The following is a 25,185-nucleotide window of genomic DNA, read 5'->3' on the forward strand; positions in this document are numbered from 1 at the left end:
AAGCAGCTTCCCAGACCGCTGCCTCATCTCTGAACCCCCCCGCAACAAAACGTGGCATTCGTTGTCCCTCCCTTCTCCCTTCCTGGGGACTGCGATAATGTCAGCTCTCACCCTGACCTACTTTGGAGTCAGAGCCTTCGATTTCAAGGGCAGAAAATCAAAGCAAGCAACAAAGCATCTCCTGCTCCCATCGCTCACAGCCGCTCGGTGCGTCCGCTGCCAGGTGGGCAGTGGGACAGGTTGGTAATAGAGGAAGCAACCATGTGTCTCCACACCATATGCAGAGGGTGAGACACGAGAAATTGCCATTTCTCTCATTGTCCAGAAGGTCTGACACAGCACTCTCAAACTGATGACATGTTTCTCTTGCTTTTGGTGACCTTTGGGCAGGATGCACCGATTCACCATGACCTCATCCCCATAAAGAAAACATTTTTTCAGCCTCCCCAGATGCAAGAGGCAGCTGCATCAGAAGCTCATTATTTATTACCTCCCACTCCTACAATCCTCCGGCCAGGAAGACTACATTACATTTTACTGAAGTGCTGAAAAATCACGGCAATCTCTGACATCTCTATCAGTGGAAGGAGAATATTCAAGCACGGAGGAACTGCAGGTCTGCAGGAAGTCACTATAGCAACAGGCAGGGGACAGCCTGCAGCTGCCAAGCTGCATGCTCCTAGTGACACGGGGACTTAGGAAAACCCCAAAGGCATGGAGGAAGAAAACGGCTCCCAAAAAAAAGGCAGGAAGGGAGCCCCAAAAAAATACCCCAAACTGCCTATTTAGAAATGCAAAATGGCTAGCAGAAGAAAAAAACCTTCCAGAGGGGGAAAAATAACAAAAAACAGCTCTAGTGGTTTCTGCTGGCTGTCATCAGGGATAAATCTGAAATGGTGATGAAACTCCCCAGTAACATAGCCAGGACTCCATGTGTGATGCTGCGACAGCAGCCAAGGGGAGACCCCACTGCCTGGATCCTGCTCTGATTCAAAGTACTCCTTGTTCCTTCCAGGACGTGGGAAACTACACCCAACTTCAGGCTCCATCTGGAGCCACTGCTCAGTTCTGAAGTAGGCTATCAAAACAAATGCTAAAAACTGCAGCGAGAGACCATTTAAAAATAAACACGATTAAAATAAAATCTCGGTTAATAAGGCAATAAAAATGGAAGTGAAAAGTTAGGAATGTACTAGGAAAAAGAATAAATTATTGCACCAATTGAGTAATTTCAGAGAGCTCAGCAGCCCCCCAAAGCAATATGAAGGCACTGGGAGCCATGGGCATGCACCACCAATCGCATCAGCTCAGAGCAATTAAACCCTTGCTTCTGTAGGTACAGCCCTGAAAAGAACAAGCAAATTATCTTCCCTAGAAACTCCACCAGTGGCAATTCTCTTCTCTGCAGAAAGCACTTCCAGTGAACTGTTGTGCTCCATTATCACACAACACCTGCATGCGCACGTTCATGCACTCTCGGACGTGGCCCAATGGAAGCAGCAGCATTTGCAGGCACCCACCTTCTGCAGGATGGTGTGGGACATGGAGGCATTGGCGTGGACAATGATGGTGGCTGTTTTGTCATCTCTGATCTCTTTGAGGAGAGGCGTGGGGTCCCGGCTGTCATCCAGCATCCGCACTGAAAGCGTGTCCTTAGAAATGAGGAACTGCCGAAGCAACTTCTCCAGGTTTAAAAGGCCTTCGTATCACAGGGAGAGGATAAAAATAAAAAATAGACGCCTTGACATTTTACACCCGGTTCCAGAAGCACCTGCAGACAGCTCTGGGAAGGCTGCAGGTTGGCCCTGGGAGAACTGCAGGATGAGGTCAGGCCTCCCCATGCCTAACCAGGCATCCTAAGCCCTACTTGGGTCAACCCAGGCCACAGCCTCCCCCCTTCCCCCACTGCTGGCTGAGGCTTCTCCCAGTCAGGTCTCCTTCCAGGCTCTTTTTGATATCTAACAAGACCTCCTGCTGTGGCTTTTCTTATTGAAGAAAGACTATTTGATAGATTCTGTCTCTTCTAGGTAGCTGCTGGTTTTCCTCAGGAAATAACCTCCGCTGTCAACTTTGATTGACCAGAGAGCACGAGATTTAATCATTGGCAAAACACAGGCAGCACACGTGGTCATACAGTGCAAAAGAAGGAGTGAAGCTGGGGTGAAGGAGGCTGGAAAAGCAGGGCTGGGAGCAGAACCCGAGCCTGGCTGACGTGGGGTCAGAACCAGACATGGGATGGAGACTGGAGAAAACACACAGAGCAACGTGATTAGCACGAGTCCTGCTTCCAGGGACTGCCAGTGCCTCACAAAGGGAACAAAGCGGTGTTAAAAGGCAAAGATCTGAGATGAGCAGCCTCCCCTTCACAGCGAGAGGCTGCCAGCAAGCTGTGCATTGAACTCTTCACAGTGCATTTGCCTCTTGCATTTTATCCAACTCCGGTAGGAACTCAGCAACTGCACAACAGCAGTGGCCCAGACCTCACCTGAGCACTGCTCAGCGTGCTGGTTTCAAGTGATCAGTGAATTGGATTCTTTGATTCGCTTTTCATCTCACTCCACACCTTGCAAGGATCAGCCAGGCTGCTGTGCATAGTAGTCTGGTGGACATTTTGCTTGCAACTTGTCCCAGCAAGACATGAAGTCAGGAACTGGGCAGAGCCAGGTCCCGGGGGCTGCTGTGTGACACCGAGTAACAAATCTGCCTTTGCACCACAGGCTTGTCTGCTCACCAGCTCTGCTCGTGGGGTTTGTGCTGCTGTAATCCTTCACCCTCGTGGTCAGTTCCTATTTCTGCCCTCTGATCTTACAGAGCTGCTCTTATGATGACCACCCACCCCAGTAATGGTTGCCTTTTCAGGTCAAGGATTCTGTAGAATCCCACAGACCTTCCAGGCTGGGACCTCAGAGCAATTCACAAACAAGCTTATTATTCCACACCACAGAGAAACTGAGTCACGTAATCTTCTTCTAGTCACCACCGTGTTCCACTTACACTGGCCTAACTCCATGGACTTTGAGGTCATATTTTCCTTCCACCGGAAGAAATGACAATCAGCCCATAGAAGAAGGATGCGACTTCTTCCAGTGACAGCACAAGCGTGACAGGATAGGACCCAGGAGTCCCATCACGCAGCCCTGTACTTAAACCACAACAGCTACGACTTTCCCTCCTGGGATCTAAATAATAACATTCTTCAAAACAAGATTTCCTCACTGATGAGCAGACAGCTCATATGCTCCCCTTATTAGCCTCCAGGGAACCTTCTGAAAGCCCTGAGTGCCTCCGGTTAGTTGTCTAAAGCACTGTGCTTAGGAGCAGTGCTTGCCTTAAGGGAAGACGAGGGCTTGTGCTCCTACACAAAGCTGAATCAGGCCCTTCTTGTAACAGTCAGAGCATGGTGTGCCTCAGTCCTAGCTAAATGTAACGCAAGAGACTATTCGCATCATTTTCATTGCATAATTTTGGGTCAGGTCCACCGCAAGGGTAGATCTGAGCATGCCTGCTGAAGGCAACTTAATGACTTACAAACACTCGGGATGTCACCTCCCCAGGGTGCATAAAGCACAAGGAGAAGGCAAACACTATGCTGTTCCTTCTGACTCTGTGTGGAGGTCTGCCACAGCAGTGTGTCACTGGCACAGCTGTGGGGTAAAGTTTGCCCAAGCCTGCTCAGGAAGGATTCTGCCTTTCCTACAAGCTCAGCCCCCCACCTGACACTGCAGAGCTCTCGCCTGTGTCCCAGAGCTCCCTCTGGTCCCACGTGCCTTCACAAAGCCTCTCTTCTTAGGCTGGTTTGGATGCTTAACTCTAGTGCTAATGAATCTGGCTGCAGGGGAGCAAAAGAAAAGTAGTTTGGGGTACTACACACCAGCTACCTGCCCTCTGCCTTACAAGCACAGCACACGCTTCAAGCAGTAGGATGCAGAGCCCGCTCCTGCCATGTGAGAGTTATGCAGAGCTAAAATGGGCTCACTGAGGTGAACACTCCAGCATCCAGATGCACAATTACCAGCAGATGTATGGCTGCAGAGCCCAAGAGGGTGTGCAATGTAGTGACTATTAATCAAGTCCTGCTTTTAGGCCACCAACTGCACGTGGGTTTGGGAGAGATATATTTCAAAAAGTGATGCTTGCCTAAAATAATCTCCAGAAACAAGCTTAAGCCTTTTTTTTTTCCCCTTCCATTTCAAAAACCCATCTGTGCAAGCAAAACGCTCTTCAGATTGTCAAACAGAAGGCAGACAAGCCTCTGCTCGTCCATTCCCATTCCTCCTCCAACAAACAGCTCCGTGGGGCAGCAAGGTGGGACGACTGCCCTGCAGGGCTGCTCTGCACAAAGAGGCCCCACGATACAAACCCCCAAGTAGCACAGCCCCAGCTGCCATGCACCAATCACCCTGCTCTTCCTGCAGCAAGCACCGAGCACGCAGAGAGAAACAAAAAGGCAACCAGGAGCAGAAGGGCCACTACCAGTCCTGGGAATGACTTACATTCAGCTTTGGCACAGATGAGGCAGGCAGTGGTGCAGTTAAAGAAGTTGAGGATTCCTGCCACGGCCACACTGATGTCAGTGTTGCTGGGATGGAGGTTGAGGGTGGTGAAGCGCTGGAGCTGCAGCTTCAGGAACTCTTCCGGTGCCACTCTGAAGTGAGGAACCTAAGTAGGGAAGAGAAAGAAGGAAACAGAATTAAGAGAATAGGAATAAAAACAAGTAGATTTACCATAAAGGACCTTTGGTGTGAAATGCACAGCATGCAGAAAGTGAAATATCCCAATAAAACTGCAGAAGCGTCACTGAAGTGAGGAGAGGAGGGCGGAATCTGTGCAATAGCAGAGGGAAATAATTATCACAGCAACAAGAAGCTGCGGGAAGGAGTAGATCAGGAAAAGTCTTGCTGAGCCACTCAGAGAAAGGCAATGGGGTTTGTGATTACAGCACAGGAAACCATTCTGGATGAGTTCAATGTAATTAGTCTGGGTACTAATTGTAGTCAGGCCCACCCTTCATTTTGGGCTCGCTGCCTGGGTGAATATGGAGGATGCTGTCAGGCAGTTGTACAGCCCGTGCTGCTCTGTGCTGCCCATCCACCTCTGCCTGCAGTCCCCATGTGCCACCAGGTAATTAGGAAAGATGAAGGGAGGAACAAGATGACCCTGCTCTGGTAAGGCTCAGGAGAGAGTGGAACAGCTGTGGCAGCCAGAAGCTTTGGGCTTTTTTGATCAGCAGAGGCAACAGGTGGTCATACAGCACACAAGCTACAGTCGAGCCACGGCCCTGAGCTCTAATAACGTTTATCATTAATAAAGCAGAGCAGGAGCACAATGCTGCCTGACCTGAGCCCTGCTGTAACCCTGCAACGCAGGAACCTGGGCACCAGGGTTCAGCCAAGCAATGACAGATAATGGCATTTTCCTTCTGCAGAGTGAATTATCTGGAAGATACTGAAGATAGAAAGGGAAACATCTGCTTCTGTTTCATTAGAGGACTGTCAAGTCCTGTTTTCTTCCATTATTAGCACTTCCAGAGACTATCATCCGTGCCTCCAATCTCTCTCCACTTGGGAAAGGCCATTAGTATGTTGTGATGGCTGCTGTACTGACAGCATAAACCGTTCGGTTAACAACAGGAAAGTTGAAGAGCAATAAGCTGCTCTCTGCCTTGACTTCACCCTGCAGCCCTCATCCCAGGCTCTGCTGCAGGGAGAGGAGCAGCCTGTAAGCAAATTCCTGTAAGCAGAGCAGACAGGGCAGCTCCAGCACCAGCCTGCTGATCACTCCTGGGAGCCAGATGGAGCCTGAGGCTTGCAGCAACGGCCGCTAACAGGGATACGGCCGCTAACAGGGATGCAGCCACCACCTCGTGCTCAGCCCCGAGCCACCCTCTTTCCCCAGGGCTCGGTCCCCTGCTCCACTCCTCCCTGTGCAGGAAGAAATGAAATGTGGAAGGAAAAGCAGGAGATGCAATGCAGGTGCACCTGCCAGCTTCCCCACGAGCTCCAGGTGAGCACAAGGCCAGGCATCCTCCAGCAGGTGCGCCAGCAGCAAAGCCAAGATGCTCTTTCCATCACCTGGCAGAGGTCTGGAAGCACAATGTCTCTGGCTGTTTGCTATATTGCATTTAACACAACAGCACCAAGTGATGCTCCTGTGATATAAATCATAGAGAGTTTCTGCAGGTTTACATCACTAGGAGGGCAGCTGGGATCAAGCTCAAGAATCAAATACCTTAGAAGTGTACTAGCACTCACCTTTCATTTCTGAAAAAGAGACTTAGATCAGAGACTCAGTTTGAATGTGAATTTTAGGGGAAAAACACTTGCAATCTGCTACCGCAGAGCTGCCTTTACCTGGAATGGAGCACATGCCTGGGACATTTAACTGCAAGAAACACTACAAAATACACTCCAGAGACTCATCATGCTGTAGCCCAGAGCACCAGCACTCACAGGTCTCCTCTATCTCCTCAACACTTCTGATTCTCATGGAACAAAGGACAGCACTCATTTGTGAATGCAAGTTATTTCCAGCACTCAGTTCAGGCACTCCCCTCGCTCGGAGGCTCCAGAGAGCATTCACTGAGTGGCTCAGATGTTATCTGGCTTTAAAGGGATGAACTATGAGAAGGGAACTCAATTTCTTCTCCCGTGAGCAGAGCTGGATCAGTCTAAGACAGTTCAAGGCTTATAAAATACTAAATCAGGCACGTAGTGTGGACACAGCTACAAATTGCTTGCATCAGTGCAGCAGCAGCAAACAGAGAGGAGAGCAGCCTTCCAAAGGGATTCCAGGGTCTTTGCAGCCCTGTCAGCAGAGACATGGCTCACATTGGTGCTGCACGTGAGGGAAGCTGAAGGAAAAGGTGACAGAGATGAAAGCAAGGACAAGGGAGGCAGAAATGAGAGAGGAAATGGAAAGAGAAGAAGCTGCAAGAGTGCGAGCAATAAGGGAAGAGGTGATAAACCATGCTGTCAGCTCTGATCATTAGGAGGCACAGCGGATCAGAGGGAGCACTGTGCAGCAAACAGATGACTCCAGCAAGGCACCTCTGCCAGAGATGCCCTGGAGTGCTGCAGGCAGGTCGCTGCCCCCAGCTAAGGCAGGCAGCATCCCTGCTGCTGGGATACAGGGACAGGGGGCACGGGATAGAGGGCACGTGGAGCTGCAGAGGGTTTGGGGAGCGTGAAGGAAAGGAGGGGGGTATGGCATAGACCCACCCAACATGGGACATGTCCACTCACCTCTTTCTCCCCACAGATATTGCTGATAATGGAACTGGAGGCCGGGCTGGAGGAAGGCCCCAGGACGCCCACCACCCCTTTGGGAAGGATCTGGCACACTGTGGGCACAGAGAGAAGAAATTGCGTTAGAATTCGCCCTGTTCCAACTGACAGAGATGCCAGCAGCACCTGCTTCACTCTGCTATATGTACACACAACATACTTATTCCCTGCCTTCCCTCAAATCCGTCTGCTCCCTCTGACACCCATCCCCTGACACCATCCTTCCCCAGCATCTCTGTACTCAATCTCAGCCCTCCCCACGTCCCATATCCTCCTCTCCAGCTCAGAACAAGGGTCTCTCTCTCAGAACTTTCCCATCTCCAGCCTCACCTATTGCACTCCAAGGGCGATGCTAAGCAAAGTTTATGGAAGGCACTAAATGCAGCAGTGACCCAGCTACAAAGCACGATCCAGCAGCAAACAAACTTGTCTGAATTTCTTCCCTCATCTTCTGCAGAGCTCAATGGCAATAATAAGGAATCACATTACTGTTTTTCATTTCTGTTTTTTTCTAGCAGCAGTTAATCTTCTGGCTCCACGCCACCAAGGTTAGAAGGACAATAAAAAGGCCCTGACAAAATGAAGGAGTTAAATCTCTTTCCTCAAGCTCCCCGGGTTAAACCGCAACCTTTTGTCCTTTTAATTCCCAGCACAAATTCAGCTGAATGGAATTCCCCCAACAGCCCCAGCTGCAATCCCTGCCACTGCATCACCCAGAAATGCAGCCTCAGAGTGCTTGGCAGCACATTTTCCTGTAAAAGCTAAACCAACGACTCCAAAAGCTGAGAAGATACTGCTTCTTTGGTATTGCACTGCTGGTCTGCCTCAGAGCAGTTCTTCCTCCAGGCTGACATGCTGGACAAGATTTTGTAGTGGCTGAAGAAAGTTAGATAGGTTCAACAGCTGGGAAAAGATATTGGGAAACTTCAAACCAGGACACGTGTTTTGTAGCAAAGAGAATTCATCATCAGGACTGGCACACTACAGAACAGAGCAGGTTTTCTGTCAATTTCAGGCCTCAAGACTGGATGTGAGACAGGAGCTCATCATGTGCTCAGGATTTTCTGAACCAGCGACCTATGAGGCGCTCAGCAAGAGAACTGCTGCAGCTGTTTTCTGCAGGAGATCAGATCACTGAGGTGGCATTAGATGTCAGAAGTCTTCATGGCCTCATGGCTGGGATACGGAGCCACAAGCTGAGGATTTCATTTGTCACTCTGGGGACTTCCCATAGAATCACAGAATGGATTGGAAGTGACTCTTAAAGGCCACCCGGTCCCACTCCCTGCAATGAACGGGGACACCACAGCTCCATCAGGTGCTCAGAGCCCCATCCCCTGACCCTGAGTGTCTCCAGCAATGGGGCACCGCTGCCCTGACTTCCTACAGAAGTGCCAGTGACATGCAAACACCTTCTCTGGGGTTTTCCTTCCCCCCATGCTCTCTCTCCCTCCACCATCTCAATCTCCTACAGCACACAGAACAACACTTTTCTGTGGCATCTTCAAAGGAACGCAGCGCTCACTTTTTCTCCCTGCTTAAAATTTTATGAGCGCTTATCCCTCTTCAAGAAAATCCTTTCAGATGAGAACCCCAGCGACCCGCAAGCCCTGCATGCTGTCTCAGCAACACGCACAGCCCTGCTGGGTGCTCTGCAATTCAGTGCTTGGGCAGAAGGGGATGAGTGCTGCTCAACCACAGGTCATCAGGGCCAGAGTCCTGGGACGGATTTGGTTGTGGGTGCAGGACAAAGTTTGGCGAGCACTTGTCTTCTCATCTCGCCCGTTGAGAACAAAAATCAGGTTAAGTAGCCATAGCAATGGAGTTGCAACAACTGCCAGAAGAAAAAGAACCCGCTCAGCCCTCCGAGGCCGAGGTGTTCAGTAGAATTAAAGGAAATGAATGGAAACAAAGTGGAGATGCCCAAGGCAAAGGCCTCGGCTGCACTGGGAGAGCTCTTGTAATCCAAACACATTTCCCATTTCAAACATCACCTGATGCTGTTAGCCTCCCCAGGGAGACCAGGCAGAACCCTGCTGCCGTGCAGCACTCAGACACATCCATCCAAGATCCTGCCTGGTCTTCGTGGATCAAACAACTCAAAACCCCACCGGACACCGAGCACCAAGATGACTTCTTGTGCATGTGAAAGCTGAAAGCCATCCACGTGGGTGCAATTTCACCCTCCCTGAGCATTACTCGTTTCCTGTGCTTTTCCACGGTCAAAGATCAACGTGTGCACACACAGCCATCTGGTCACAGCTGTGTGCAGAGCACAGCATCTCCCTCCCTGCGCTGATCCGGAGGCTCGCAACGGCACGTACAGACTTCTGCTTCTAATTGAAAATAAACGAGCAGGGAAGGCATGCGATTACCTCAACATTTCTATGATTGCAAAACATATCAGAGGATCACGAATGGCCTCTCGTACAAAAAATGCCAACTGCATACACAGGCGATGCTATAGAGCACCATTCATCCATCCTACCAGCAACCTGCAGCCAGTCCCACAGCTGGAACTGGCTTATAGGTGAAATCCAACAGGATCACACATCTGCTGCGATCAGCACATCTGGGTGGACATGGAAACACTGGTGTGAATACACAGAACTAAGAACCACCTGGTTGCTCGCTAAATGCTGACCTGCCCCCAGGATCATAGAATCACTGGAAAAGATCACTGAAGATCAACAAGTCTGACCATAAAGACGTTTGGATAAACAATGGAATGATGCTTAGAAGATGAATGCTGGCTGCTCTCCCTGGACACTGAAAGCAACAGGGTGTTTTAGATAAAGACACGTTTAACGAGCTGGTTTGGGTCTCCATAAAAGGAGCTGAAACGTCAAACAGAGACTGCAAGCAAGCTTTGCTTCTGATGGGAAAACAGCTTTCACTACAAACTCGTTTCAAAACAGAGGACTTTACGGATGTCACCGATGGGAACAGTCAGTGTTTGTCTTCATTCACATCCAAAACTGAAATAGCAAACCATGCATGAATGCGATTAAGACTGACTCATGCTGTACCTGCTGCAGGGAGCATGATGCTGCAGTCCCTCACACTGAGATGCACTGAGTCAGTCCAGGGAACGGGGAAGGGAAATGGCTCAGTGCTACGCTAAAAGCCTTTCTCACAGCCCTAATTGCACACAGGATCACTGATGGGACGTCATAACTTCGCTCCTGGAGTGGTCAGCAAGGCATGCAGGCTGCGACAGTCAGGGATGAGCTCAGGGGGTGAGACTGGAGAACAGTATGATTAAACAGCTAACTGCTCTGCAGTCGCAGGTTGACACATCTAAACTGCTTTTATTAACGTGACGTGTGCTAACGAACATCAGCAGCACGTTAAAGCTGTGAGGTCGGATATTGGAGAGCCATGGAAGTCCTGAAATCTCCACTAAGGGAAGGGACTCTGCTCCGCCAGCAGTATAAATCAGGAGTAACTCCTGTGACATTAATAGCAGAGTCACACAGAATCCAGATTTTTCTTGTTGTAAGAAACGCTCCAAGATGTTTTTCCCTCTGAAAGAAAGGCAAATAATGTTGCAAAATTCTGTGAATCCTCACTTTACCAAAATCAAATTGTTTTGCTCCGCTTTCTACTCCTTACGCACCTTAATCAAAGTAAAGAAAACAAAGAAAATCACCTCGAGGTAGAAATTCAAAATGGAAAATTGCCTCTTCCTCGTTTATCCCATTACCCACCTTCTCCCCAAACACCACGCTCGCTGCAAACAACCATTTCTTGCAGAATACTTCCCCTCAGCACACGGGTATTCTTCTGCTTGAAAAACACACCGACAGAGCAGTCCCTGAGCGATGGCACAAAGCAATCTGGCTGCTGCTTCCCGCAATCCCTCAGCCAAGATAATCGCAACACCGTGATGAGCAAGAAAGGGAGAAGAATGGAATCCTTCAAAGGCACAGCGGGGTATGGCAAGCTGGCAGTGCTCTGCTTTCCTAAGGGGGCGCTGGGATGGCTTTGGGGGCAAACTGCAGACAGCAGACCATCCCCATCCCTCCTGCAATCCTACAGGTGACCCCGCAGTGAGACAGGATCTGAGCAGATGGGAAACCGACACAAAGAGACGAGGGATCCGAAAGGATGGAGGGCTGCTTGTTTTAAGCAGTGCTGCACATGGCGGTTCCACCCAGGCTGCCTCGGAGGCTCTATAAATAGGTGCACAGGTACTTGCTGAAATGCACTTTATTAACTGAACGTGTCTATAAATAATGCAAACACTAATTGAGGAAATGGAAGCGCAGCCTTCCCGGGATGCTCTGCGGATACACAGCCCCGGAACCAAGAGCTGCAGGGAAACACATCTAAAATCCCTGTTATTTAAATGATTCCTCCAGCATTTCCAAGACCACTGGTTATTAAAAAACACATAGCCCTCCTCTGAACTCAATGTTGTCTCACAACTGATCCTAAAAGGAAGCTGCCGTATCCCAAAGCATTTTTCCCTCTTAAGGAAGAAGCTACTACAGATCCTTGTGGCTTTGTCACTCCCAGTTGCTCTGTGGGATGGAATCCATCGAGGATGCTTTACTCATCATTGTGCTGTTAACACATCAGGCATCGCCAGGATCACCGACTGCAACGACCTGCTTGCATGGAGGGATGTTACTGCAACATGGGAGGCGGCTGCTATTCAGAAATAGCTCTTTCCAATCCACGGGACTTCAAACACCACTTGAAAATTCCATTTTGTGTAAACAAATCCACTGCCAATCTACAGCACCGAGAAAGCCATCATGTTAGCTGACACATGGCAAGTTCCACAGGGCTTTAAAAATAACTTAATTGCACGGAACTTGCCCAGAGTCTCTTATTTGCACGCCATCAAGGAGCATCACCTCCCGTATCATTGCTTCTGCTTATTGACACGCAGATTAAAGAAAATGACTCGTCCCAGGCTGCTGAGCCAAGTGACGGCAATGCTGGTGGGGGACCTGGCGCCAAGCCTACAGCAGAACAACACTCCTCAGCCTGAGCAGCAGCGGGAGGCAGAGCCCCGTGGGGCAAGAGAGCCCTGCAGGGTACTCACTGGTTTCTGCAGTCTCATACTCGCTGTCCCGCAGCAGCTCAAAGATGTCCACCTCCACCTTGGCCTTCCCCAGGCGCTCGGGCGCGCGGTTGATGCGGTTCTTGGCCAGGGTGATGGAGAGCCGCTCCCCCCGGCTGCACTCCATGGGGTCATCCAGGATGGCGGCTGTGGGGGCAGAGCACAGTCGTTAGGCTTGGTGGGGCACCCCACATCCCATCGCCTCCCCAAACCCCGCACTGCAGCAGCAGCACCGCGCTCCTGCCACGTCCTCCCTCCCGCAGCTTCGCCCACCTCCAGCTCTCGCCAGACAAGTGGGTGTGAAGTCTGCAGCAGCGCTGCGCTACTCACGTTGTGCTGCCCATGCTGCAGCCCTCCTGGAGCACGGCACCCAGCTGCGCCCTGCAGCACCCGCCTGAATGCTGCCCCCCATCCCAGCACGCAAATAATGAAACAACATCCCCAAACAGCCTCGTTTTATTCATGAGGAAGCGTTGGTACGGTGCCGAAATCGGCGCTGATAGCGGGAGTATTTTGGGAAGCACGTGGGCAGCCGTGGGTGGGAAGGGACAAATATTTTTCAAACAGAAAGCACTCGACTCCTGAACTCAGCTCCTGGGCCCACCCACTGAAAGCTGCATTAGGCAGAGGGAGATGGAGAGTGGGATTATTTTTATTTCCGTGACGGAAGGCAAAAAGCGATCGGAGCTGAGCGTAAATCGCAGCGCTGGCACTGCCCCCACAGCTCCGGGTACGGGGGGGTTTCCTCCACGACACTGCTTTTCCCTATGGGCTGTGCTTAGAAAGGCACCCATGGCCTCGTCCCCTTCCTAACATCACTCCAAAGAGAGCAAATGTCATTCAGAAGTGTGAACAAAGCACGGATTAGTGGGGCTCTGCTGGTCTGTGTGCATGCTAACGCCTTGAATTGCACCAGTGCTGTTTTCTCCCTATTTTCTTCTTACCCTTCTTTACCCAGCTCTCCATTTTTCAAACTCGGGAGCGCGCAGAGCTCGTTAGAAAATGCGGGAGGGACTGCAGCACAGCCATAGGTAAAAGGAAAACCATCTGCTTTGTGGGGACAGACGTACCTGGACTCCAGAATGGCATCTGAGCAGTCCTGTTATCTAGACGACTTAAGGGACAGCTAAGAAATTCACCCTTCTGCACCAGAAAACAAACCTCATGGATGGTGGCCAGGTACCAGCAATGCTGGCGAAGCCCACATCAACCCAAGTGCAGTCCAATGCCTCTCTCCCTGTTTTTATGGGAACAGGGCCGAACTAAGAGCCCAGAGAGGATGCAGCGATGCTTCTCGTGGAGGACACGCAGACGTCTGGGTGAGCACCACGTAACACCTTCGCTATCTGCAGAGCTGGGGCCGTTCATCTTGGCCTCATTATGCAGAAAGGTTGTGCTTTTCCTCTGAGGCCGGGAGCACGGATGGCCAGAGTTCAGATGTTGATACGGTCGGCGACCATTTCCAATTACAAAGAAGCTGGGAAAGGAAGGTGCCCCAGCAAGCAGCTCGCTTTCCAGGAGAGGGTAAAGCAAAGCTCTCGTGCTGCCGAGCATCGCAATGCCTCCAGCTGCCAGGAGCTGACCCAGCAGAATGGAGGGGAGCGGCGTCAGCGCTCTAGCACTCATTATTCTGCACTTTAGAGGCTCAGAAATCACAACGCCGGACGACGCCTCCAAGCACACGCTTCAATCACCAGTTTCTAAAGCTCCCTTCAATGAACAGTTGACTGTATTTTACATAGTTAACTGTATTTTAAAACCAAAAGAGTCGAAAACTGAAGCGTTTCAAATAATTTCCCCAGGTCACCGAAGCACAAATGTTTGCACAACGATACGACGTCTCTATTCAGGTTGTTATTGGGTTGTGGAGGTGTTGGTTTTTTTTCAGTTTTCCTTTTGGAAAATATGGAAAATTCCTTTTATGATGAAAAAAACCCCCACCCAATCTATTCAATTCTGGTTGGATCTGAGCTTCGTAGCTCACGTTGAGGGCAAACCCCACAGTGCCACCATGGATGGTGGCACCACCCCGACCCACTGATCCCATGGCAGCGTTCGGTCACTTTGGGAGCCTGGTTAGTGTTAACTAGACCTTAAACCAGTCCCCAGGATGGACTGGGTAACGAGATGAAGCTCATCTTTATGCATTAGACCTCGCAGATGGAAAAGGTCGTTTAAAGTTTGAAAAAGGTTGGTTTTAAAACTTCATGTCTTGGGACGCAGCACATCTAATAGCGGCATCATTAAGTATGAACGAAAATCTTTACATAAATTCCCTTTCATCTACTCCTGTCTATTAAATATGGGAAGCGGCATCAAGTACGTCTTTAATCCTGAAAAACTTACAGCAAAGTCTTTGAACTTCGTTGGCCTCAAAATTCACTTCTCTGTTCCCCGTCATAATAACATCCCCAAACCTCGACCGCCTTCTCTATGAATGATGGGGAAAATACTGGGAGGATGGGAGGAGCAGAGGGGATGGCGATGGATGCCTGATGAGGGATGGGGAAGCAGCCCCAGGTGAGGGCAGTGGGGAGTGAGGTGCTGAGATCTCCTGGGAGGAGATGGCTGGAGATGTCTTATCCCATGGGATGTTCCAATCCTGATGGATAAATTTCCTTGTTACACTAACAATTCCTATTCTCGACCACATGCACAGGTTTTCTTTGCAGCTAACACAAAGCCCACCAATGCCAGAGGCTGCAGATCAGAAGAGTTTGTTGCTTTGGACAGGCACTGAAAGTAGCCAGGTTACAGTTGCTCAGGATTCAAGCATGAGCAACTTCTCAATTATAAACCCCATCAAGCACAGATTTCAAATTAAACACTCCAAGTGAAGGACCGAACAAGAACCAGAAGAAGGAAAGTGTTACTGGGTGTTACACACAGGCGGTGCCCTCTGAGAGCAGATCCATCACCTCTCCCACCACTCACCTGCCCTGTCCCCAGCCCTCAGGGGCACCCGGGCAGCAGAGGGGCAATGAAGCAGCGATGCAATTCCTTAGCCCCACAGCATGGGCATGCTTGGCTGCCCTGCTGGGTGTGAACAGCACAGGGCTGTGGCATCTCATTGCCCTTCAGCAGAGCGCAGCACGATGAGAGGCTGATGCTCTCCTCTCGCCCTAAGGATTCTCTCCAGGAGGACGAAGGACACACGTTCTGCTGAGCAGCTCAGCCCCACTCCTCAGCACAGAGCTGACGGCGGACAGGCAGTGCTGTCAGCAGTGCTCTCAGCGATGCAGACAGCTGTCTTCTGCAGCCAGGCTCTGACACAGCAGCTCGCCCTATCAGATGCAGCAGCCAGCTCACAGGCACCCAGATCCAGGCTTTCCCCCTCAGCTGGCTCTCAAGCAGTGCTACAGGAGCACAGAGCTTCCTTCCCCCGGTGCAGCAGCGCTCCGTCCATCGCCCACCAGCACCCAACGAAGCAGCATTCATGGGGCAGCTCCATGGGGCAGATGTTACGAGGAGCTTTGAGCGCTGCCACAGCAACCTGCGCTCAGCTGACCTTTCCCTGTTAACCTCATTAAGCGTGGTTACATTTCCTCAGATGCTTTGCACACCATTAAGATGTAAAGCAACGCTCAGAAACGCAGCTGCCTCCTTACTGGTGTAGGTTCAGCAAAGCCCTGGCTTGGCACAGCCCACAGCCTGTCCCTCCGAGGCAAAAAGCCACAAAGTCACCTACAGGATTTCTCAGGTCTCTCTTCTGACAGGTTAAAATCACACCCCCAGTCTGCCCCACTTGATACCGCAAGCACAGACTTCAAGCTCTCCATATTCTGTTCCCATCAACCAGACACACACCCAGCCCAGTCCCAAACCCATGAACCTCCAGACCCAAACTGACCATTGATAACCGCAGAATGGCCACGTTTTGCACTGCTCAGCACCAACCCTTCAGCTGCAGCTACAAGGAGCGATAAGGAATGTGCAGATTCCCCATCATGGGATGCCAAGCCCGACTCCAGCATTGGAATGGGTGGGATTATGTTTCTGTTATCAGCTCTGAAGTGCTGCTTAAAAACAAAATCAGGAGTCGTCAATACGCTGCCCCTGAAAGGAAGGAGGATCTCACTGAGGAATAAGGAAAACTAAAAACATAAACTCTCTCCTTCACAGACAAAGGGACCTGATAACGTCTGTCTGATCGGGGGACCAGAGGGCTATTTATTGCTCTTGGCCAACACTGGAAATCTGCATTTAAATGGAGCTTCCCTCTCATTTCTGCTACCCAGAGAGAGTGAATTCAAGAGAGAAGGGGAAGGGAGATGTGATAAAAACAGCTCAGGGCTTTAGTTCCTCCTGCTTGAAATGCAGCCTCTATTCTCTTCTTTAATAATTGCTTTGTGTACACAATATCAGAATGGCATTCTGTAGGACGGCAGCTTCCTGCAAGACAGATGCTGCTCTCTTTTTCCCAGCATGAGGAGAGCTCGCTTTGCATCCCAGCTGGCACTGTCCCTCACAGGGTGGATCTCCTCTCCTTCTACACCTTATTGAGGAGATGGGAGCAGAGGGATGAGGATGGGGATGAAATGGAAATGCCATATCCAGATCTGAAGCTCTCCTCTTGCACAGGAGCACGGCAGCACACTGAGCCCCTGGCAAAGCACCCAGTGCTCCTGCTGGCTTCTGCAGAGTCAGGTTGGAGGCACGTGCAGCTGTGGATAAAGCTGCAGATTCCAATCATGCCTTTGTGCCCTGCTAAGTCCTGTTTAATCCCTCAAAAAGCCTGTCAAGAGACTTCCCACCAACGGGGGAGAAAAAAGCAGGGAGAAGTAAAGATGAATGATTTCACCTTCCTGAGGTGTAGGTGAGGCTGGGGATGAACAGTCGTGGGGGGGTGGGGATGCTGGAGGCTGTGGGTGGGTCAGGTGGAAGCACCACCAGGATGGGCTCCAACCTCCACGGGCTCCCATTTCCTCCACATCTTCCCAACCAGTCTGCAGTTTGCCACACAATTCCAGCTCCTGGATGGACATTTCCCCCTACCCACGCACAATTGCTAGTAGTGCCTACATTTTGTTGCCTTAGGAAACCAGCCCAAAACCACTGACGTTTGGAACGTGGTTTTCTGCCTGTCTTCTGCTTCAGTAACGCCAAGCTGAGCTGTGCTTCAAGAAGAAGAATTTCAGCCCATTTTTGTGGTCCCCAGTGACCAGCTGCAGCTGTGGTTTTCAGGAGGAGAGCAATGGGAAGCCCTGCTGGGGCCAGCATGCTCAGCAAGCCCAGGAAAGGAGAAAGATCTTAATTAAGTCAGTGGAGAGCATCAATACAAGAAAAACAACCACACAACCCCCAGGTGCCACTGCCAGGCGAACTGAAAGAATGACAAAGGAAGAAACAACGTGTAAAATCCTAAGCTTAAATATATAAAGAAAATAATAATAATAAATCCAACAAACAAATGGGAAAACTCCACCCGGATTTACGGCTATCGTCACAGAGAGATGGCAACGCACACCGTGGCCATGGGACTCTGTGGGACAGAGGCTGCAGACCCCCCAGTGACACAGGATGCTTTCCTGGTCACGTACACACCATAAAGCATGTCCTGTACCTACAGACAGATCATCACAGCAGCACAGGGCTCCGTCCCGGGGGTGGCAGCTGTATTTCAGTGGCAGCCAAGGCTATTCCAGTGTGCACACAGCTCTGCAGCACTCTGGGATTTACTGATTGACAGTGACGGAAGGAGAGCAACATTTCCAACACTGACATTTTGTGGATAGAGCCATTTCTCCAATCTCCAGCACGCTTTGGGATGACAGGGAGTTGAGGTCCCCCTAAAGCCAATGGATTTCCATTCATAGCAGTGAGGTTGGGACAAGGCCCTTCATGAGCATTCTCCTGTTAACCCTTCCTGTGATCTTCCTACTGTCAATTTCCTCTTTTTTCTGCATCTCCCTCATTTGTAGGACGCTGGGTTTTTGGCAGTGCTTTCTGATTTCTCCCCAGTTGGCAAGCATGAGTGCACTGCAGAGGATGCACAGCTCAGACCCAATGCTGGAGCACAAAAGTGCCAGCCTTAGCCCTGGCCTCCCCCAGCCAGCTGATTAACACTCATTAACGGCATACAGTGGGACAGCAAACAGCCTTGGATGGAACCCCAACACCAAAGTGAGAACCAGAAAAAAAAACTGAACTAGCTGAGAGATCTGGGGTTTTGCTTTCACCAGTATGGAGAACTCATAGACATTTTGCACCAGTTCTACTCCTGTTACAAACCATTACCCACTGCTGCTGTTACAAATCTCTAAGACATATATCCAAGGACAAGGACCCACCACGCTGGGTGCAGATATCAGACATGACAGTGCCTTTAAAGACAGCAGACAGACAAATGATGGGTGCGATGACTTTCATTCTCTTGTGATGGATGGAGAACAGAGGCACCAAGAGATAAACTGTCTCCCCAAGGTTTTGCAAGACCACATGGCAAATAATCACAGTTAATGTGCCAGAAGACTTCAGAAGCTCTTCCCTAGCACCTTTTTATTTAGTGCCATCACAACTTGGCACTTCTGCTTCAATGCACAGGCTTCCAAATGCATTGCTACAGCCAAGTGAGTGCTGTTAGAGGAGCTTCTGGGAGAGGGAAGCTCCAGGAGAAAGGGGCACATTAAGAGGAACGTGTGAAGACAAGGAGCAGGGTCAGGAGCTGGCCTGAGCCTGGATGGAAGATGCAAACTGCTCAGATGTCGGCGTGCAGGTGAGCAAGGGAAGAGGGCAGCCTGTAAGCAGGAGATGATCACAGAAACGGGCAATAGTGGGAAAAGGCAGCACTGGAGACCTCATCCCGACTGCAGACAGCCCAGATGCATTAAGCTCCATGGAAGAACTCAATCCAATTACAACACGACACTGGAGCCCTTCAGGAGAGTTTTCATCTCTTTGTTTTACTGTCGAAAAAACAACTTTTCCTGCTGAGTCACAGCGAAATGAGATGCTAAAGAGCTGCCACACCAGATGTGGAAGCCCTTCAGATCCAATTTCCATCAATCTACACAGACTCTATTTATTTATTTTTCGCCACTCAGCCCTTGCCAATTTAATAGGTTACTTTAATGTCTTCCTGCCTTTCCCCTCTGGTGTGCTCTGCTCAGTGCATTTTCCTCCTGGCTTCTGGATAGGAGAACCAGCCAGGGATTCTCTTTCCCTGTACTCCGACAGCTTTCCCTCCCTGTGCATCCCTCTTAAGAGCAAACTGCTGCTTCATCTAATGTTTGCTTGCTAAGAAAATTAGATATGTCAATGCAAAACTGCTTTTTCTCTCTGCTCGTGCACAGCATCTCCTGCCTGGCCCCACATCAGCACCTGTGCCCACTGAACCACTGACTCAGGATACTCCACAAAGCCAACAACCACAGCCGAGCATGCTTTGAAGAGGCCAAGAAGCACGTGGATATGCAGGAGGTTCAACCAAACAGAGATCTGCAGGTAACGTGCATCAGTTACAGTGCATTTAACTCTCATGTGGATGCTCTCATTCAGAAAAAAGCAACTCCACTTTGTTGCAAGATTACTTGTTGAGACCTACAGAGACCTGAGGTTTCTGAGCCTGGAGAGGAGCACACTAATTTCTGCTGGAGACCTTATGTGGGGTAACAAGAGCTGCCTGGAGAACCACAACAGGAAATAACCACAATATCCTTTAACATTACTCAATATACCCCAAAGGATCTCTGAGGTTTCCATACACTGCTCTTCAGCTGTAGGAAAAGAACAACTTTTAGGCAAACATCTTCTGCTTTTGGCTTGGGAACTCATTACAGATTCCCCTGCATCTGTGCAGCACGGAAAAGTTTTAAACACGATGCACAGAAGCAGGAAAGGGTGAAGGAGGGAAGGAATTGAAAAGGCAAAGATAAAGCAGAGCTGCACAGGCTGAACGAAACCAGACCCAGCAATTCTTAGTAAGCAAATGACAGAAACCCAATGGCAAGGCTGCCCAGCTTCCCAGCAGATGTGATGGAAGCAGCCCCATGCTAACAAAGGAGCAGAAAGATATCACCACCCAACTGTGGGTCATGGATGAGACGCACCAGCACCAGCCACACTCATCTTGTAAAGCAGAGTGAATTACATCCCCTGCAGTTCGTTATGATGCTTCTTAGAGAGGGTACTGAATTAGTTACATTAACGCAGCAAGGAGCTGGATCAGGTTCCCAGTGATAAGCTTAATTAAACAACAGAGTTATCCATAGGCTGTGGTTTACGTTATAAATAAGCAACATTCATGTTGATTAATTAAATCAAGTCATGGTTCAGATCATTAAATCCTCCTACTTCTAACCATCTTAGTGAGGAGCTGAACCCTACACGACATCTCAACATCAGCCATGGCCTGGAACAGGGGCAGAGCTGAAGGGAAAACCCCAGTCCTAATGAAACCCAGGGCAAAACTTCACCTTGTGAAACTCAACACGACTGACCCCTTCTTTCCCCACTGTGTATCAATGATGCTGTGATGGGACCCACCTGACACGTCCACCAATGAGCCCAATCCAACGGACCCATCCAATCCTGCAAGAATGATGATCAGCCCCCCTTCAGCTCTCCCAGCCTTGTCCTGCTTTTCTTAACACAATCTGACCAGATTGAGAGCTGACTAATAACAATAATAATAAAACAAACCTCATTTACAACCAGCTGCAGGATTGGAGCTATTTCCTCCATCTATTCACTATCCCAGAAATTGCCTTTTAAATGGATAACAACGATTGTGAGGGTCCAGTTATTACCTTGAAACCTCACATTTTGATACATCCAATGTTGTTCTCTTCTATAAATAACAGTTATTACTGTAAAGTGATTTTTTCCCCCTCTGTATTTCCCAAGAGTTCCTGCAGGAGATGGCAAAGAAAATGGGTTCCATTAATACCACACTTAGGCCCTGTTGCTTTTATACTTTAACTCCCATCATTAATCTTCTAATGTGTCTTTAAACAAATGTCATTTATCCCACAACTCTCTGGCAGCTCTCCCTCCCTGTTTTCTCCCATCCCTTTCCCACTATCCTGCACTGCAAAATGGGAGCTCTTCCTCCCCTGACTCATCAGTGGGTGTTGTGCTCCTGCCAGGCAGGGAGAAGCATCTCAGCTCTTTTGCAGGCAGTTTGCTGGCAATTACAAGAGAAACAGGAGAGCCCACCATCAGGAAACGCGCATCTGAAGGAGCTGTGCTGGGAGGATGGCTGTGCTCCCCGGGGCCCTGCAAGAAGGATCACAGGATGACTTTGCCATGAGGTTATTCTGCACTAACCCTGGGTGCAGCTGACGGAGCTGGTCCTTGGGCAGGCTCTGAGCACAGGAAAACGTTGCTTCTGGCATGCAGCATCCTCCTTTGAGCACACTTCAAATGCAATTGCCAGATGCCACTCTTATCTGATTTGACGATGATAAACAAGGCTGCTCTTTTCATTACACAGTCACAGGCCAACCGAGCGTGCACCTATTGCTCAGGTCCCTTTGGAACAGCCCATAGCCCTGGTGACACGTGTGGCAGGATCCCATTCACCATCTGCCAGCAGTGAGAGGAGCTGATTGCCATAAAGCCATGTTCAAAGAGGAGTTCATGGGCACAAATCCAGGAGATATGCTGCATCCTGCTTGCAAGGTCTGAGTGAAGACACAGCACCCACAAAGCCTTCCTCTCCCCATCCTCACCCGCAAGGAATAATTAGCGATGGCCCCTCATCAAGCAGCCCCTCCATACACTGCAGCAACAGTGGTGGACCCCCCACTAAAAGATTCATTATCATAAACGGGTTAACAGCAAAACCAAGCCACAAAGAACATCACCTTTGTAGGTTGCTCACCTTACAGTCACCAATCTTCCCTTGTAGCTATCAGCCCCGGCACCAGAAATAGCAAAGATTAATGTCTCGAGTTACCTTGTGTAACTTCTGGACATTTGGACTTGTCTGTTTTCTCTTCCTCCTGAGAGTTATGACATTCCTCCTACCCTTTCTCAGCTACAGCCTCTTCTTCATTATCATTTGTCAAGTCCAATTAACATGTGCAGCAGCATGCAGGAAGACCATTTGTGAGGCCTCCTGACAGCAGCCTGCACCTTGGAGAAGCACAGGCAGCCCTGGCACGTGGCCCCTCCCCAGGGACCCTCCTAGGGACATCAGGTGCACAACACATACCCTACAGCATCTGCCTTTGGTGATGGTGGAGGACGTTTTGCATGCTGCAGAACATCCACCTGACTGCTTTTTGACCCCACAAACCCATGATCTCAGAGACGTATCGTCTGGATACCAATCAGTCAATGGGTTTTGCAGGGATCTCGAGGGTTATTGAGTGTGTGAGCAGCAAGCAGGGTGTCTCACGGCTCACCGTGGCTTCAGGATGGATTAACCCAAGGGTGGAGAGGTCAATGACACATCTGTGTGCTGCTCCAGCTCTTCAAACAGGGCTTAATGACAGTAAGATGTGCCAAGACCTGATGCTAAGCTCCTGCCAAGCACTGTGGATAACAACTATTTTCCATTTATGCAGTTGACCCCAGTTCTTGCTCTTATCAAACCATCAATCCAACTGCAAACCACCGCTCTACCATCCTGCTATCCATCCTGCTGATGGGGTTTTGCCTTACACCAAACCTCAGTGGCCCATCCCAGCCTTCACGAGCCCTCCAAATTCAACATGCCTCTCCCCCCAAAAATGTGTGGCCCTGTTTATTGTGTTCTCAACTAAGCAGTTCATGAGGAAACTGCATAGAGCAAAATCAACAGGAAATTAAGGCCGCGTGCCACTGACTCTCTCCTACTTTAAACAAGAGAAAACATATGGAAAATTATAGCCCCAAATATTTCCCTTAATAAGAGTGGCAGGAAATGACAAAGAAGAGAAGTGTGAAGGACACCATTGATCCACCACTGATCCAGCCCCATGAGTGTGTTAATGACCACCAATATCGTTTGGCATCGAGTAACAGCCCACGGTCACCAGGGAATGGCTTGTTGTACAATCAGTTCTGACTCTGTCACTTAAGCAGGAGGTCACTTTTTGCTGTTCCTTTAATGGACTACTTTGCTGCAAGGTCGTTTCCTGTGTCATTACTTCCACTAGAAAAAAGGTCATACAAAAAATAAAGAAAAGAAAAAGAGAGGCAGACTCAGATGCATTTTTGTTGGCATGAAAACCTGACATTTTTCAGGTCAAAATTGGCTCATTTCAAACCATGAAAAAAGGTTATAATTTCTGATGAAAACAAGCCCAAAAGTAGTTTTGTAGTTTTTTCCAAAGGCACACAGTTTGCCCTCGTTGCATTGGAAGCTCTGAAATGCCCATTTTGTTCCGTGTGTCCGTATATTTGTGATCCAGATGAGAATTATGGGATGCTACCACAGTACAACAGATAATGTTTACTATCTCAACCTACGGCCATCACTCGGACATCGCTTTATTTTTTCCTATAACCAAAATGTAATGCATACATGTGTGTAAACATGAATAACACATGAGATGAGAACGAACTTCTTTACCATCAACCAACTGATGGGATGCCAGCCCTACCAAGAGCACCAAAGTCCCCTCCCTTTGCTCACAGAGCTCAGAGGCAGCAGCCCCACCTTCCCTCTGCTCAGAGCTCCATCCTATTTTCCTCCTACACACCCTGCATTTCCCACCTCTGATATTACAAACCATCACACACCTAGGCTGAAGAGATTTGCCAATACCCATGGCTCAGCATTCAGAGCTTCAATTAAACCAATTAGCATCCCCATCCCTGGCTAATATTGTAGAGCACGGAGATGTTGTACCATCCAAGTAGCCTGCATGTCCAGATGGTCACTGGAGGTGCCTGGACTGCCATCCCATCCCATTGGGCCCATTTCAATGGCACCAGCCCTGTCTGTCTGCCTGGAGGAGAACTGGGCCAGCTGGGCTGGTGGGGCTTCCTGCCTTCTGGCATCAACGGGAGAAACACAGCTCCCCAGTTCCTAACATCAGCTGAAAAGGGAGGAGAAGGACTGGAAAGGGGAAAGCATGATGGGCTCTACCATCATGAATGCATAGAAGCTCTTCATTTCCTCGAATGGTAACAAAGGAAGGGATGCTCAAAGCAGTGAGGGCTGTAAGTCCCTTTGAGATGCCCTATTAGCCTCCTGGTGTCATTTCTCTGTCTGAACGAGAGCAGATAACACTCTGTTCTCACCCACCCCGAGCCCAACCTGTCAGCAGCACTCCCCTCATTCCATACCTCCGTGTTCAACACATGTGGGCACACACTGACTGCAGCACAGCTATTAAAAACAGAGAAACCAACAACACCAAGACTCTTGCCCATACAAGCACAGAAAGCATTAATAAAGGAGCTCATTATTAGGAAGAAGACAGGAAGAATCTTGCAAGGCGAGGAACCCCGAGTGGTTCTGCACAAAGCAGCCTGGAAACGGCAGCATCGTTCCCTCCTGACATGACATCACCTCAGTGAAGTTTTCCTACTGAGGTAACCCAGAGCTGGCACAGCGTGGTGACAGATGGAAGGAGCCCGGGGGAAGGATGGGGCTTTCCTGACTGAGTTACGTGCAGCAATTGGTTGGGCTTTCTTTCCTCCTGCACTTCATGCTTCTGATGGGGTCAGAGGGAGAGGAGAAAGCCCGGATTCTGATTCAGATTTTGCACATCAGAAGGGAAACAGACAAATTGAACAAGCGATGGGAGCAGCTAAGTGGGAAACTGCACCTTTTCTCACCTCCAGCCCTGCTCCTTTATTTTCTTTAAAATTACTGCATTAATGTAATGTTTTCAGGAAAAGGGAGGGGAAGGGAAGGGAAGGGAAGGGAAGGGAAGGGAAGGGAAGGGAAGG

At 49.6% G+C, this 25,185-nt stretch overlaps 1 protein-coding gene across 2 annotated transcripts in view; it reads right to left on the reverse strand.

Annotated features, from left to right (window-relative positions):
- GRIK4 (glutamate ionotropic receptor kainate type subunit 4) overlaps positions 1-25,185 on the reverse strand; it is a 124,338-nt gene that overhangs the window by 41,162 nt on the left and 57,991 nt on the right. For both annotated transcript variants that reach the window (XM_042832075.1, XM_042832076.1), the window contains 4 exons: positions 12,340-12,504; positions 7,242-7,339; positions 4,494-4,659; positions 1,521-1,699 (listed from right to left, as the gene is read on the reverse strand). In XM_042832075.1, coding sequence (XP_042688009.1) covers positions 1,521-1,699; positions 4,494-4,659; positions 7,242-7,339; positions 12,340-12,504 — 608 coding nt within the window. The remainder of the gene's footprint in view (positions 1-1,520; positions 1,700-4,493; positions 4,660-7,241; positions 7,340-12,339; positions 12,505-25,185) is intronic.

This window comes from Centrocercus urophasianus, unplaced genomic scaffold, assembly GCF_019232065.1.
Source record: "Centrocercus urophasianus isolate 14NV4802_14NV808 unplaced genomic scaffold, USGS_Curo_1.0 seq_37, whole genome shotgun sequence".
NCBI lineage: Eukaryota > Metazoa > Chordata > Aves > Galliformes > Phasianidae > Centrocercus > Centrocercus urophasianus.